The following is a 17,091-nucleotide window of genomic DNA, read 5'->3' on the forward strand; positions in this document are numbered from 1 at the left end:
ATTATTGTTGATTATTGGGTCGAAAAAAAAAAAAAAAGTGTTCCTTCCCATTCCACAAATAGGTTACAAAGAGGGAGTGTAATTTTATTAAATTACAATTCCAAGATACAATTTATGCCATCCAAGGAAATCACACACGCAGAAGGTCTTTCAAGGCTGATTGTGGAAAATGCTGAACTGTTGGAAGAAACGGTGATTGCAGCACTGACAAAAGAACAAGAACAAACAGAAATATTGATTAACAGCATTAGGGAATTTTTCACTTATGTTGGATTGGTTGGTTGTTTTTGTTTTACAGCATATTTTCAGGTTATTTAATGCCGAATCCAGTTATTTTTGAAGAACAATTTTTTAATAGAGTATATTTGTTTTTTTTTTGTTTTTTTTTTTTAAGTCGGTTTCTATTTAACCCATAGTTTGGACCCTAACAGGTACTCCCAGTTCGGGTCAGAGTGGACCTGGGAGCAATGGCAATTAAAGGGTGGCGCCACACTCCTCAAAGCCCGCAAGCTGGAGCCTCACCATCGGATATAGTTTAAGATCATATCCAGGACCAGTTATGTTGGAAGAAATTAAAAGAGCAGCTAAAATGGATGAGTACATAACCAACGTAAATACGAGAAAGGGAATGAAAAGAATAAAAAATTAAAAGTATTGCCATTTTCAATATGTGACGAAATGTCACACGATATGTGACGAAATGTCACACGATATGTGATGAAATGTCGCACAATATGTGATGAAATGTCACACGATATGTGACGAAATGTCACACGATATGTGACGAAATGTCGCACAATATGTGATGAAATGTTTTCAATATGTGATGAAATGTCGCACAGAGTAGTAATACCAGGTGTCCTATGAAAGAAAGTTTTGATCATCCGGGTATATCCAGAATTAAATTATTAATAAGAAGTTATGCGTATTGACTGGAAATGGACCAGGACATTAAGTATTTAATAAGACATTGTAAAGGATGTTAATCAGCAGTGAAGTCATCATCAGTAAGAACTCAGCCTTTGGTCACACATTCATGTGGACTATGCAGGATCACTAAATGGATGTTATTATTTAATGATCATAGATTAGCTACTCTAAATGGGCAAAGATTTTCAAGTAATAACACTCGACTGTTGTAAATATAAGAGCGTTAAATAAAGTGTATCTAATACCATGGAAGTGAATTTAAAGTTTATTGTGATTCGTTAGCAATTGAATACTTAACAACACCGACGTATAAACATTGATTTAGTGGACAGGCAGAGAGGTTTGTCGATACATTTACACGATCATTAAAAATGAGTTCGATACCAAAGAGAAAAATATCCAAACTTTTCTGATTGTTTACAGAATAATGCCCAATCTATACATATAAAAGGCAAAATGTGTGTGTATTTGTATGTGTTTATATATCTCACAAAATTTTCGACACACACGACGGATCCTGCCCAGATCAGTATCGTTTTGTAGCTTTATGTCTTAGACGACAAATATCGAAAAATTGGCCAAAAACATTCATTCCTTCACACTCAACTGGGTAGTTTTGTACAAGGAGGGGTCACTTTTTCGCTGACATTTTTGCAAATACGCATTTGCAAATGACTAGGCTTACTTTGAACGGCTGCGAAGTCGTATGTCATGGTGGCCATGGGGGTTAAGCGGTTTGCTTTCTTTCACCTTCTTTTCCTCCTTTGTGTTACAGGTTCGAGCCTTCCTGTCTGCCTACTCTTTCTTTTCTTTTTTTCTTATTTAGAGGCTCACATAATAGGATTTTTTTTTTCTTTTTAAAACAAAAACTGAATTATTTTACTGTTCGTTTAAACTTTTTTTTTTTTTTTTCACACTTCTCTCCACCCACTATACCACATCATCTCTCCACACTCGGGCAATGCTGAGAACCCCTACTAGTCATTTAGGATGGAGGACGACTTCCTAAACAACTGTTTTATGACGCGATAGGGGTAAAAGATCACAACATAAACCAAGAAAAAGATTCTGTGAAAAACAACTTGAAAATACTGGAGTACATAACTGGGAAGCCCAAGCGAAAGATCGATCACTGTGGGGGAAAACCATCAGAGAATTTGGTAAGATTTTTGAAGAGCAGCATGTAGATCCTGTTGTCTTAAAACGTGTTTTAAAAAGGCAGGATGAAAATATGTCAGAGAAATTACAACAGGAGCTGAAGTGAACTGTATGTGGCAGAAACTTTTGTCAAAACCAGGTTTTGTTAATCATCTGAAATCACACAATCAAACACAGGAACGGCAGTTTTGTGAGGAGGCTTTTTCAGCACATCCGGCAATGCTAAGTTGTCATATTTGTGGTCTAATCTGCAAATCTAAAAGTGACCTGACACAACATTCGAAGATTCACAATATTATCATGCGATCACCTTTACAAGAAGGAAAGTTTTTATGTCATATGTGTACTTTCATGTAGGACTAAAGCTGGATTAAAAGTCACCTACGTGCACACAGACACACAATACTTAACTGAAGAGATGGCAAACTTCTGTCAATAATAATTATGACAGCCCCTTTAAGAAACCCGTTTCTTATTGTTGAACACTTTCAGTTGAATTAAGTCGGTCAATGTAGCTCTTATGCATAGATCATCGTATAATGATTAGATCACTCTCTGACTGACGTAAATGAACATTTAAAATTAAAATGTTTACATTCAACATTATTTCAGGGGGTTAATGGTAGCCAAATGGATACGGTCTTTGCTAATTGAGCCAGAGATGGCTTGTGTTATCGAGTTTGAATCTGTCGACTGGTGTTAATCATGACACCCTGCACTGAGGATTCCCGAAAGAATGAAACACTAGTGTCTGTAGGTATTTAATTTTTATAGTAAATATATATATATATATATATATATATATATATATATATATATATATATATTCGGTACGACACATAAGTATGTACTAATGTTTTCACCTGAAATGTGAAATGTGTTGGTTTAAAAGATCATATATGTAAACAAACACCAAAAACGATGTCTTAACGAGAATTGCTTCCCAATACCCTGGAAAACCTCATCAGTATACCCTCTATTTAAGAATTCAGGTGATCAGTCATCTCCCTCTCAGTACAGACCAATAAGTCTCCTGTGCGTCATGAGTAAGTTACTGGAATCCATATTAAATAGAGAAATAGTCAACCATCTTAGCAAAAATAACCTTCTTAGTGACATGCAATATGGCTTCTGTTCTCCTAGATTTACAGCAGATGTGCTTACGGTTATATCTTATAGGATTAGCAAATCTCTCGATGGAGGCTTCCTTTCTAGGGCAATTGCTCTTGACATATCAAAGGCTTTTGATAGGGTATGGCATAAAGATCTACTTCACAAGATCTCCAGCTATGGTATAGCTGGAAATGTCTTCTCAATTATTAAATAATTTCTCTCTGATAGGTTCATAAGAGTAGTGGTTGATGGGCAGAAATCAGAAGCTCATAGTATTAATGCTGGAGTCCTCCAGGGTTCAACCCTGGGTCTACTATCTTTCTGATCTACATCAATGATCTTCCAAATCACATCCTTAGATCATTCGTAGATATTTATGTTGAAGACATCTATGGTAACACATCAAAGTCCATAAATGACCACGTTCTCTCTGATTCTCTCTCCTCTGATCTTGAGCATGTGGTACAATGGGGAAAGAAGTGGCCGGTTACTTTTAATGAATCTAAAACCAAGCTTCTATTTTTACATCATGAAAGTTCTGATTCCCAATCTGGCATCCGTCTTGGGGAGTCTCCATGTTTTGACAAGCTTCTGGGTTTGACCTTTACACCTGATCTGAAATGGAACACGTACATAAAATCCGTTGCTAAGGTCACTGAAAAAATGATGGGATCGTTCTACCGCTCCAGTAGATATCTCACTGATGATGCAATTCTCTATCTATATAAAAGCCAGGTACGTCCAAGACAGTGTTCAGAATAGACTTTGTAGCCTAGTAGGGGATGCCCTTTTCTCTTCCCTACAACCTCTTTCTCACAGAGAGCCTGTTTCTGTTTTATCGTTATTTTCATGGCAAGTGCTCGTCTGAGCTCCAATCTATGCCCTTCCCCCTCGCCAAACTTTCATGAGAAACACTCGTCTAGTTGAAACCACTATCAATAATTTCCTCCACTCTTTATCTGTGTCTAAACCTAAACGTAGATTCCATGAACAAAGCTTCTTTCTTAGAACTGCACACCCGTGGAATTGTCTTCCGTTTGCCTGCTTTCCAGCTTACGATATGGTCATCTTCAAGTCCAACATAAACAAGTTCTTGATGAGCCGTTCCACTTAAGTAATCAAATTTACCAAATTTACACTACTAATGATTACTATGATATTGTCCCATTAGTTACTGTACACTTTTAACCCTTATCCTCGAGTGGCCTCTAGGCCTTGGTAAGTTATGACGCCTATGTAAAAAAAATGAATAAATAGATAATACAAACTCTAACCTCATCAGTATGCCCTGTATTTAAGAATTCAGGTGAAAAGGCATCAAATCTGTTGCCAACGACGCTGGGAAAATGGTGGGATCCTTCTACCGATCCAGGAGATATCTCACTACTGATGCAATTCTCTATCTGTATAAAAGCCAAGTACGTCCAAGGATAGAGTACTGCTGCCACATCTGGGAAGGATCTGTTAAAAACAGCCTATCCTGCCTTGACAAAGTACAAAATAGACTTTGTGGTTTAGTGGGGGGATGCCCTTTTCTCTTCCTTGCAACCCTTCTCCCACAGAAGAGACGTTGCGAACCTATCTTTGTTTTATCGTTATTTTCATGGCAGGTGCTCGTCTGAGCTCCAATCCCTCGTCCCCCCTCGTCAATCTTTCACGAGAAACACCTCTCTGGCTATCAATAATTTTCCCCACTTTTTATCTGTGCCTAAATCCAAACGTAGATTCCATGAGCAAAGCTTCTTTCTTAGAATTGCACGCCAGTGGAGCTCTCTGCCGCTTGCCTGTTTCCCACCTGACTACAACCTGGACGTCTTCAAGTCCAACATAAACAAACTCCTGACAAACCACCCCCTTAAGTAAGACACTCTATCTGCAAAACCCCCAATACTAATGATTACTACAATACTATCTCATTGATTACTGCACACGCAATAACCCTTATCCATCCCTGAGTGGCCTTCGGGCCTTGATAAGTGGTGACCCCATGTAAAAAAAAAAAAAAAAAATACAAACTCGCAAGAGCGATCACTCTTATTCCCTTGGTAAAAAGACAAAAAGGAAATAAGAGTTATTTCCCTTGGTTCGCATTTACTTACCAATACCGGGGAGAGTTGTAAACGCACGTGTTTTTTTTTTTTTTTGGCTCACCTTTAGTTGGAAAAGTTATCGAAACGGAAGCGCTCTTGTTTCAGTTTTAAAAAAGTAGCCGCCATAATATTTCTTATTCTTTGTCGCAAACGATAAACAGAAATAAAATAGCAGAAGGCGGTTTTAGTACGGATTGATTTTTTTTTTTTTACAAAAACGTGACGCAAGCATTATTGCACATAAGCAGTTTTTAAAAGAAAAGAAAAAGCAAACAAGAAGAAATGTCCAGCGAAACCTCATGTGGCATTGATGTGAACAGCCTGACATCTTTGTTGTCGAAGACGAGCGTCGAAGAAGAGACGAATAATGGAGAAACCCCCGAAACTGAATTAAGTTTTGCCGGCCGAGGACTGAAATTGAACAAAGCCGAAGATGGTAAGCAAAACTGATAAAATGATCAGTTAGAAGGGTACTTATACAGAATACGAACCGTGCTATATTTGTAGATAAGATTTTGGTGCTTATGCAGTATGCACTTTCTTTAACATAGTATTTTCAAGTTTTACGATATGGGTTTTTTGGTACTAGTCCAGAGAGTGATCCGGAAGTAAATAGTAATGTTATTATTTAAAAAGCCATTCTTTACATGGGGAGGGGAGGGTGTTTTGTACCTATTCTATACTTCAACCTTACAATTTAATAAAAACACATATCATAAAACTTTAATTAAACTTGGAAATACGATTTAAAAAAATAGCGCGGATCACCCTCTGCACTGCCACTGCAGTGCAGTGCAGAGGGTGATCCGCGCTATCAAATTGTTGGATGAAAGTACAGAATAATTACAAAATATTCTCCCCCCCCTCCATGTTAAAAATGGCTTTCTAAATAATGCTATTTCAGCAGTCAGCACGGTAACAAAGTTCCAAATTTTAGATTAAGTTCAATTTTTACGGTATCTTTTGTTGGGTTTGTATTACTGTACACATAGATTCGAAAAAGAGGGTAATCTCCAAAAATACCGTTAGGGCTTACAACATGGCCGCCAGAAGGGTCACGTGATCCGGTTGATCCAAAACATGAATCGTGCAAATGGAAAACGCAGCCTTGAAGGCAAACTTTGACAAACAATCACAATTTGTTTGTATTTAATTTTTTGTTGATATAATATTATAAAAATAGGCAAACTTTGAGAAACAATCTTAGGTTGTTTTTAGTTAAAACAGTGTTTATAAAAAGTATTTTATTCAGAACAAACAAGTGGTCGACTAGGTGTATCAGAATTTTAGGCGGAATTTTTGACACCCCCAACAAAAAACTGCGAATAAAATATATAAAACTCGTAATTTCTGTTTTTAAAGTGGGTTGTCAATTTTCTTTATGAAATATACTTCCAAAATAAACTATTACAGTCGTTTAAAACATAATAGAAGTATTATTTTTTATTTTTTAAAAACAATGTTTACAAAATGTCTACACACGTTCGTTTAAATATAAACTGTTTTTTTTTACATCATATTTTTATAACATCTTAAAAAAAAATGAACACCTTGTTTTAAATATCATTTTTATGAAAAACTCTGAATAAAATATTTTTTATAAACACTGTTTTAAAAAACAAACAAACTGTGATTGTTTCTCAACAAAAAATTAAATAACCGTTCTAAAGAAATTATTTATTATTATGATATCGAAAAACTGTTTTTGTACTTAATTATTATGCTTGTTTGTCAAAGTTTGCTTTAAATTTGCGTTTTCCGGTTTCGTAATACGGCGATTCATGTTTTGGATCAACCGGATCACGTGACTCTTCTGGCGGCCATGTTGTAAGCCCTAACGGTATTTTTGGAGATTACCCGAAAAAGTTGTCAAAAAACAAATCTATAACAAATAAATGTTATCAAAGGCAAGATAAGTTACTTTTCTACCAAACAGGATATATTTTTTTGTGTTTTTATTCAATGTAACATGTTTATTCAGCTCGAAAAACATACAATGTTTACAGATGTATTGGAAAATTTAAAATGGCGCTTGGCTCTCTCTTTAACACGGTAAGTTTGGGAAAAGGAGTTAAAAATAAAACTGGTGCTAGTGCACTTACTGATCCACGCTATTTTTTAAATCGTATTTCCAAGTTTAATTAAAGTTTTATGATCTGTTTTTTTATTCAATTGTAAGGTTAAAGTATAGAATAGGTACAAAACACCCTCCCCATGTTAAAAATGGCTTTTTAAATAATAGCGTTATTATTTCAGCACGGATCAATAAGTGCACATACTAAAAAAACATACAAAATACTATTAAAACCCACCGATTATGGCAGTCTATGTCACGGTAATATATATTGAGCGAGTTTCTAACAATATTTTGTCTAGTTTTTTATTTATAACACCTTTTCCCAAACTTACCATGTTAAAGAGAGAGTCGGGCGCTAGCAGTGTCAGAAATTGCCATTAAAAATGCGTGATAAAACTTGAATAATTCGATCTATCTTTCGAAGCTTCAAACCCTAAATTTTTTTACAATTAAAGGTGCAAAGACCAAAATTTAAAAAAATAACAGGTTTAATAGCAAATTATGCAAATATTGTTTTTTTTTTTTTTTAATTCAGTTTTCTTTAAAGATTTAAAGAAAATCAACGAATTTTAACTTTGAATATAAAAAAATATATAAATTCCAAAAAATCACTTACCTATAAAAAATACTGTCCAATGGGTACTTCCATTCTTCATTGTTAAGAATTTATCCATATTTATATTTTATATTCCATGTCCTTTTTAAATAAAATACTTTTTTAAGCAAGTATAAAAAATGCCGCGACATGAGATGTTTCACAACCGGAATAAAGAGAGACAAACGCCGCCTTTTCTTCCAGTTGAGCACTTTGTGGCCTTAAGCACCAGAATTAATCTCCCTTTTTATTGCTGGCTGTAAACGAAAGTTAGTAAATATGGGCCACCATAAATGAAAAATAGTCACATTTTACTTATCAGTTTTTGCCTATTAAAAAAAAAAAAACACTCGAAAAATTTTTTTATTTATTTATTTATTTTTTTTTCTTTTCTCAAAGAAATACATGAGTTTTTAATTTAATATATTTTATTGCTTCCTTATGGAGTGAATTTTTTCTAAATATCAAAAACAAAAAAACATTGAATGAAATAGAAAAAATTGTTATTCTATGAAATTTTCTGAACAATTTAACAAGATTATAAGGTTTCATTTGCAAAAAAAAAAAAAAAAATTCAATGTGGTTTTTTAAAAAAAAAGGGTTTTAAACTTTGGACTTTACAGATAAATTTGCAAATAACTGTTCTTGTTTTATCTTTTATCTTCAATTTTTGATATATAAATTCGAGGTGAAAAAATTAATTATTTTCATTTGAATAGACATTTCAAAAGGGGGGGGGGAGTGAATTTAAAAATAAACGCCGGTCTAGAATATTATATTCTGTTTATTGGAAAGAGCATAAAATTTCATGTTGAACCTGAAAATATCGTAAAAATTGAACCATTAGAAAAATTTTGATAGATTTTTAAAGTTTACAAATTGAAAACATTTAACTCGTAAAATTCAATCGATTTCATTACGTAAAAAACATGGCTGCATGAATGTGCGCCGGCACTTTGTAAACACTTTTTTAAAAAATAAAAAATATTTCTATTATTTTTTAAACAACTTTAATAGTTTATTTTGGAAGTATATTCTATAAAGAAAATAAACAGCCCAATTTAAAAAGAGAAATTACAAGTTTACACCCCAAACGGACCCACTCAAAAACTGCCTCTAGAAGGAAGTAATACCCTTAAATAACAACTGTCACGTATGCAAATGACTTCCAGCCAGCAGCAGATGTAAGCTAGAGCCAAAACATCACCAGGTCTTGTAAAATCAAAAAAGAGTCCGACCCTCCTCTAACCTTCAACCTTCTCAAATCAAGGGAGTTGTTTCACTTATTGGTCCCCCGATTTACCAGAGAGGGTCCTATGTTTTACAGTGGCGTGCGTCCGATAGTCTGGATGATTGCCAGATAACTGTCCGTTAGTTTTTCCTGAAATTTTGCCACAAATTGTATTTCATTAAATAGATATGCACAGTAAAAAATTATTTTTGCAAAAATTCCCATTGCATCCCCAGGGGCTCAAAAGAGGTCGAAAATGGCCCCAAAATGACACTTTTTGCCCCACAACGTTTGATCCATCTATTAGATTTTCCCGAAACTTGGCCAAAATGTGGAGGCCATTGTTCTTAATATAAATTCAATATGGGTGACCCTGGAAAAATTCTGGTACTTTTAGGGCTAAAAAAACATACCTTTTTGGAGCTCTTTTTTCATGTTACTCAAAAACCTGATATGTATGTTTATATAGTGGTTTTTCATGGTGCTGAATTCAAACATGTCTTAAGGCGTGAAACTGCACCGTTAGTCCATTTTCACTGAGATTCGGTGTTCCCAAGAGCTCAAAAGGGGTCACAAATGCTCCTAAATTGCAAAACAAATGACACTTTTTACCCCATAACTTTTGCCCCATCCATTAGATTTTTCTGAAACTTGGCGAAAATGTGAAGGCAACATTAGCTCTTCATACTTCTCACATTCATCGTTTCTTCACTATTTTTGTGGCATCATCTCGCATGCAGCATCAGCGGGGGACCATGCACGTGCAGCTTGTTTTTCTCTCAATAGTTTGGTGAAAGTACATAATAGTTTAAAAATGCACCCCTCCCCATACTAAGTATGTGGGTGGTTATTCAGATTGGCACTTATGGCAGTACCTATTTACTATGCCTCCCCATGGGACAGAGTTAGACACCAGGGTCGTTTTTTAACATGGAGAAAAGGTACAAAAATAAAAATTGTCTCAGTCGTGAAGGATTTCTCCTCCACCGAAAGAGAACAAGAAATAGAAGTGCAGCATCTGAAGAACAGATACTACACTTTGATCTTGTCCCGAAGGCCAAGTTAATTGGCAGTAATTAAAAGTAAAGAAAATACCGAAAAGTCTTGTATGATGTACATACTTATTACAGAACAAAGATGTTGTATTCCAAAAATCACATAAATTGATCAAGTATTTTTTTTTTTTTTTTTTTGCAACTAAGAAAATAAAAATGTACACTTTTTAACGATTTTAGTACTAAACCTATCCATTATAAGATTGGTTTTGATCTCGATAGTTCAAATTAAGTTACCTCCACTTTTTTATATACCATGGCCGATCCATCACTACGTTTGCTTAGTGATAAAATTTGATTGTTAAATCTTTTTTCAGATACGTTGAATTCTGGACAAGACCGTTTCTTAAGAATTATTTTTTAATATTTAAAGAACAATCATTAAATCTATTTAGCACAATGCAGTTAATCTGAAGGAGAACATGTTTGAAATATGTAAATATATGACAAGAAGCATGATTTTCACAAAATGGAGTCTTACAGGTTATTGCTTTGGGTAAAAGTGTGCTGGTTGACCACCTTTTAAGATGTTTGTATTTGTTGCTGAACGTGTTCTGTTTTGGGGTTAATTATATAGAAGCCTATTATTTAACATGGGAAGCAGAGGGTGTTTTTTAACTATTCTGTAACTTTACAATTTAATCCCAAATTCTTAAACAGAAGTTTTCCTGTGGTCAACCAGTGCACTTTCACCTTGTTTTGTATCACTCAAAACAAAAAAATGGGCACTTCTGTATTACACGGATGGCGTAATTTTTTTTTTTTTTTTTTTGTGCGTTACGCTAAATTGTTGCCAGGCAGTGCTTCTCAGTCTGTAAGTTTCAACCTGATTCAAAAGTGAAATAAGTCGACCAAGTTCTATTCAAATTCCATTCAAATTGTTTATTAATTTAAAAATTAAAACTGTAACATATAATATTTATCACTTTTTTGACCCTTCAATAGATGCCACAAAAAATTTAAACTATATTATTTTACACAGTTTTAATTCAAAAATGTTTCGGGGGGGGGGGGCCAATGTTGTTTTTAATTTGAAAAATGTTTCATTTAAATCAAATCATTCGGAAAAAAATCCAATTTTACTTCAATTCAAAAAATGTTTCGGTGGGGCAAATTCAGTGTTGCTTTAATGTAAAAATTGTTTTATTAAAATTATGTTTTCTTATGCAGACTTTTCAATGTTTTTACAATTATATATTGATACATCTTTATGCAATGTTTTGGTTTTCCAATATTTTTGTGTTCGCAAAAAAAGAATCTTGTTTGTTATTTATTTGCCGTCTTATTTGACTAAGAAAAAATTTGAGTTATCATCCCCTAACAATGACGCCGTCCGTGTAATGCAGAAGTGCCGAAAAAAAAGTATTAAAAGTAATCAAATTAAATATAAAAACAACTTTTACAAATAAACACTCATCTAGCTACGATTATAAACAATTTCCTCCACTCTCAATGCCTAAATCTAAATGCAAATTCTACGAATAAAACTTAATTCCTAGAACTGTCCGCCTATGAATCTGTTCTACTAGCCTGCTTTCCAACTGACTATAATATTGTCTTCAAGTCCAATGTAAACAAGTTCTTGTTGAGCTGTCCCCCTAAATAATCCATTTCTACCCTATTTCCACCACTAGCTATTACTACCCTGCTGTCCCGGTTATCACCATACACTCATTAACCCTTATCCTTGAGTGGCCTTCGGGCCTTCGGGCCTTGATAATTAGTGACTTCTTCGTAAAAAAAAAAAAATCACATTACAAATAGACAATCTGTGACTGTTATGGTCATGTGTCTTCTATGTTTTCTTTTACAGATAAAGTCTTAAATGATGTCTTTCGTTTGTTTTAGTAGATATCATACAATGCATAGAGAGATAAACGTGCAAGGATACAGTTTTAGTCGTATATCTCGATATACAGGGTGTCTCAGAGATTGACCATCTCTTTTGTAATATAAATGAGCATCAAAATAGGTAGTTAGTTTTGGGACACTATGTATGTATAAAAGAGAAACGCACGTTGATATTTCAACTACACTAATTTGTAAAACAATATATAAATATTATTGGACATGATGTAAATAAGTAAAACCAGGGTTGTGGAGTTGGAATCGGAGGAAATCGGAGGTTTTAACTAGAGTCTGAGTCAGATTTCTAAGAGTAGTCGGTGTCAGAATTTTTTTTCTTCGACTCCGACAGTCCAATAAATTTATTTATTTTTTTTACATTGTTTTCCTGTTTGGTTTTACCAGTTGCACAATTTAGCAGTTTTTGTATGGTTTTTGCTTTTATTTTTGGAGATATATCATATTTTGTACTGTACTGTTTGTACTTCAAGATATTTCGGTCCGTTGGATCGCTGCAAATCCTGTCTGGACAGCTGTTTTGGTTGTTATGTCGCACAGGCTCAATGAAAATTCTGTCTTTGAATGAGATCACTGTAGATTACATTAGATAACAATCGGATTGTAACCAGAAAGTTATCCAGTTCCTGAATCAAATGAAATTTGGCAATTGGATTAGTCCAGGATCGATCTGGAATTACAATCCTATCTGAAAAAAAAAACAAAAAACACGCCTAAATCAATCAATCAATAAGGAACAACCCAGGCTATTATAGCCCTTTATAGCTTTCCCTGTTTTTCCTTTAATCCTCTTTCCATAAAGACAATGTTATTTTTTTTTTTAAATTTCTGCTCTGTATATTATGTCTTTTCTCCCCTCTTCCGATGAGAAGTGTTTTTTTATCCCTTTATTATCTTAACTTATTCTATAAAGCTGGTTTAGTGTATATGTGAGTATATTCATCATACAAGTGAATGTTAAATGTAAAAAAAATATAAAAAAAAAGTATTTATAAAATGCTTGCTGAATAGGTGTGGGAGGCTGCTATATGGATCTGCAGAATAGATTTTTACATAGGGGTCAAGGAGTGGGAGTCTGAGTCGAAGATATCAAAGGAGTCGGAGTCTGCATCCTAGGAATTCTAGAAGTCAGAGTTGAGGACTTTTACCATCCAACTCCGCAACTACTTGCAGATGTAAAATATATGGATGTTTGGAGGGTCCTTTTTTAGCAGTTCCAATTTGGGCAGAAGATATTTTGGAGAGAGTCGGTTTTAAAGAGACGTTTTTAATGAAAACTTTTTAGGGAGTCCTTGTTTAAACAAGAGACATTCTTTGAAGAAACCTGAATCGATAATTTAACAACTGCGGATCTAAAAATTGTAATTGTAAAATTTCTTCAATCAATTATACAAATTATATTTCATTAAAAGTTGTTAATAAGAGTCAAAGTTTATTTATTTTCACAGTAAAAATAAAGTTCAGTGAGTAAGGAATATTTCAATGAATAGTTTATACGATAATGTTTGAGTTGTGTGTCTGTGTTCATTAATGTTTGTGTGTGTATGCTTATGACCGGATGTGTGAATTAAGATTACAGTGCTCCCAATGCCTGACAGAAGCGAGGGGAGAGATGCTGAGAAGATGTAGTTGTTAGGTCTGTCGTGGATTTTGGCTCAATTGATCATTAAAGAAAAATCTGGCTTTTTATAGCATCCAAGATGCATTGGAAATGGCAATTTTTATAAATTTAGAGGAATGCATCTGATTGGTTTCAAATGTTTTTTTTTTTTGTTTTTTTTAAATTCAGGTGAATGTATGTGCAAGGAGACATGCACAGCAACAAATAAACATCATTCACTACATGTTATCTATGTTCTCTGTTTTACGGATGATGTCATCCTTTTGTTACTTCATCATTTATGACGTCATAACATAACATGACATTCTTTAGCTAAAATATTGAAGAAACCTGAATTTAATTTAATGGCTGTGAATTATTCACAATCTAAAAATCGATGTAAAACCTTTTCCACTCAATTATACAAATTATATTTCACTAAAAAGTTAAGAATCAATATTTCATTTAAAGAAAGTTTGATGAGAAAGGTTTATGATATCTCAATAAGTAAGTCTATACTTGATAAGCAGACGATAATTAAAAAGTTGTGTGTCTGTGTTCATTAATATCTGCGTGCATATGCGAAAAATAAACATCGCTCACTACATGTTCTCCGTTTTATGGGTGATGTCATCCCTTTGTTACTTTATTGTTTATGACGTCATAAATGATGTCTTCCATCCGTTTGGGTCGATGACGTCATACAATGTGCACAAACATGCAAAGATTGAGTTTTATATTAATATATAGGGTGTCCTAAAATCAACCATCCATTTTGAAATATGAATTAGCATCAAACTGGGTGATTAATTTTGGGACATCCTGTATGTATCAGAAAGACACGTTGATCCTGCAATTACTGACACAAAATAATTTGTAAAACGATATAAAAATGTTTCTGAAAAATGATATAAATATAAACAATAGTAGACCACCCTGCATTGCTTGGTTGTAAAATACTCTTAAATGTTTTTATTTATGCAGATTTCGTATTCCTTAATTCATTATTATAGAGCCAATTCTCTATTGATTATTATATTGTACCCAATATATAGTAGTGATTTCAAAAGTTGAAAAAAAAAAAGTCTAGGGTACCATCAGTTAGAATCGAAACCAAAACATGTAGCTCTTCAGCATTCATTACATCTGATCTAAGTCCCTATGCATATAAAAACTAAAAAGAAAAATCAAAAAAAACTAAAGGTATAAATGTATATTTGTGTATGCATTGAAATTACTTATGTCTGCCCAGTTCCAATTCTTTTCAATTTTGACCTCTTAGCAGCTAGTTTTACCAGCTAAAAAAACAAATCAAATTCGTTCCATAGATCCAAATTCTCTATATATCAAGTTTCAAATCCGTAGACCAAAAATTGACAGTTTGGTAGAGATCATTCCACAAGACCACTTTTATATATATATATATACTCGCAGACTGCCCAGCGTTACTTGGTTGTAAAATACGTATATTATATTTTAATTCATGCCGATCTTATTATAGAGCCAATTCTCTCTTGATTATTATCCAATATATAGTAATGATTTCAAATGTTATAACAAAAATATGACCTGGGTACCATCTGCTTGAATCAAAACAAAAATGTTTACCGCTGCAAATTGTTATTTCTTTTCAACATCATTACCGTCTAAGCTACCAACAGATGGATACAAAAAGTTAAAAATTAAGCTAATTTGACCTATACATATTTGATTTTGAGTATGTGCAAAATAAACACCGAATGTAATGTTTTATTCGACTTACTCTGCCAAGGTCAACTATTTTGTTTCCAATTTTGACTCCTTACCAGCAAATTTTGCTGCTGAAAGCCAAATTGAAAGGCAAATACCCTTTAAATTCAATTTCAACTCTGTAGACCAAATATTCAAAGAAGTTTGGTAGAAACTTTTTGCACGCACACTGACGTCACTTATATATATATGTATATATATATATATATATATAAATGTGTGTGTACTAGAATGTTTTCATCTTCAATGCTATGCAGAATGTAGAAACTATACATAAATTTCAGCTTAATAGTTAAATGAAACTAAAACCATAAAAATTATTAAGTAATTAATGAATGCTCGTTTTCTTTGTTTTTTTTAAAGGAATATGCAAATTAGTTAACACTCATGTAGTCACTCGCATATTTATGACTAAGTATTTCAAGTTTGTTTTAATCATTTTTAAATAGAAAAAGTAGGCTTTTAATATCAATGTCAGAGCAAGAAAAACTCAACTTTATATGTATATAGATATATTATGTAGATAGATAGGTAATAAAACACTTCCAAATATACATTATTAGCATCAAAATATATAGATGCAAAAGAATTATTAATATTAGGGGTTGTATTGCAGTACTTACTATATAGAAGGGCCCTCACCATTGTTTTGATCTCAGGAGACCATCCTTTAGACATTACTTTCTCCCTCTGAAGGTGAATTGGATTATTGCTGATTGTCTGGGGTGTTCTCTACCAGTTAATGCTGATGAGTGGCAAATTTTTACATGCATTCAGAGTGAGCCCTTTTTTGAAGAGGCTGGATTCCCCACTATAAAAAATGTTATCTTTGCTCGTATTGCAGTAGTGATAAAAAATTTTTTTTTAAGCCTAGGACATGTTCATCTTTGCGCTCTTTTTCTCGGTAACAATTTAACGATTAAAATAAGATGACAAAATAGTACATTACAGAACCAGAAATTTATTAAATTTGTTCATATGTGATCTAAAAGAATTTATTAAATTTGTTCATATGGGATCTAAAAGAATTTATTAAATTTGTTCATATGGGATCTAAAAGAATTTATTAAATTTGTTCATATGGGATCTAAAAAAATTTATTAAATTTTTTCATATGGGATCTAAAAAAGTAAGAAGTCAATATTTAAAATACTTACGACTCACACTGTTATAATATTAAGTTGTCCCGAAAGTTCGTAAACACTTGCAAAAAATTTTAATTTTACTCGCCAAGTAATAACGAAAAAAAAAAAAAAATCCTCAATAAGGACCATAATTTTCTAAAAGTTTCTGCCATCAATCTGCAAGCTTTTGGATCTGGTCAAAGTACCATTCAGTTGACTTTGAATCAAAGAATTCTTGACACACTTCCTCAACTTCATCAAACATGTCGAATCAGCAGGCCTTCAGAAAGTGTTGCATTGAACAGAAAAACCCATAATTTCATGGAGCACAGTCAGGACTGTAGACTGGATGTGGCAAAACCTCAATGCCGTCCAGCTCTTCAAACTTGTCTTTAGTCTTCATGGCGGTGTGTGGCTTAACATTGTTTTACTTCATCAAAGCACAATTTCGATTGATCAGAGCCGGGTACTTTTGCTTTAACTTTTCATAGCAGCAATAACAAATC

The 17,091-nt window shown here is 33.4% G+C and overlaps 1 protein-coding gene across 1 annotated transcript in view; it reads left to right on the forward strand.

The window, feature by feature from the left end:
* Window positions 1-5,330: 5,330 nt before the first annotated feature.
* Window positions 5,331-17,091, forward strand: part of LOC145255657 (ran GTPase-activating protein 1-like) — a 91,368-nt gene continuing 79,607 nt past the window's right edge. Inside the window, exon 1 of the mRNA XM_080114211.1 lies at window positions 5,331-5,727. Within this exon, the coding sequence (XP_079970337.1) occupies window positions 5,574-5,727 (154 nt within the window). The 5' untranslated portion in view covers window positions 5,331-5,573. The remainder of the gene's footprint in view (window positions 5,728-17,091) is intronic.

The sequence above is a fragment of the Euprymna scolopes genome, chromosome 31, assembly GCF_053919585.1.
Source record: "Euprymna scolopes isolate OS-2025 chromosome 31, ASM5391958v1, whole genome shotgun sequence".
Taxonomy (NCBI): domain Eukaryota; kingdom Metazoa; phylum Mollusca; class Cephalopoda; order Sepiida; family Sepiolidae; genus Euprymna; species Euprymna scolopes.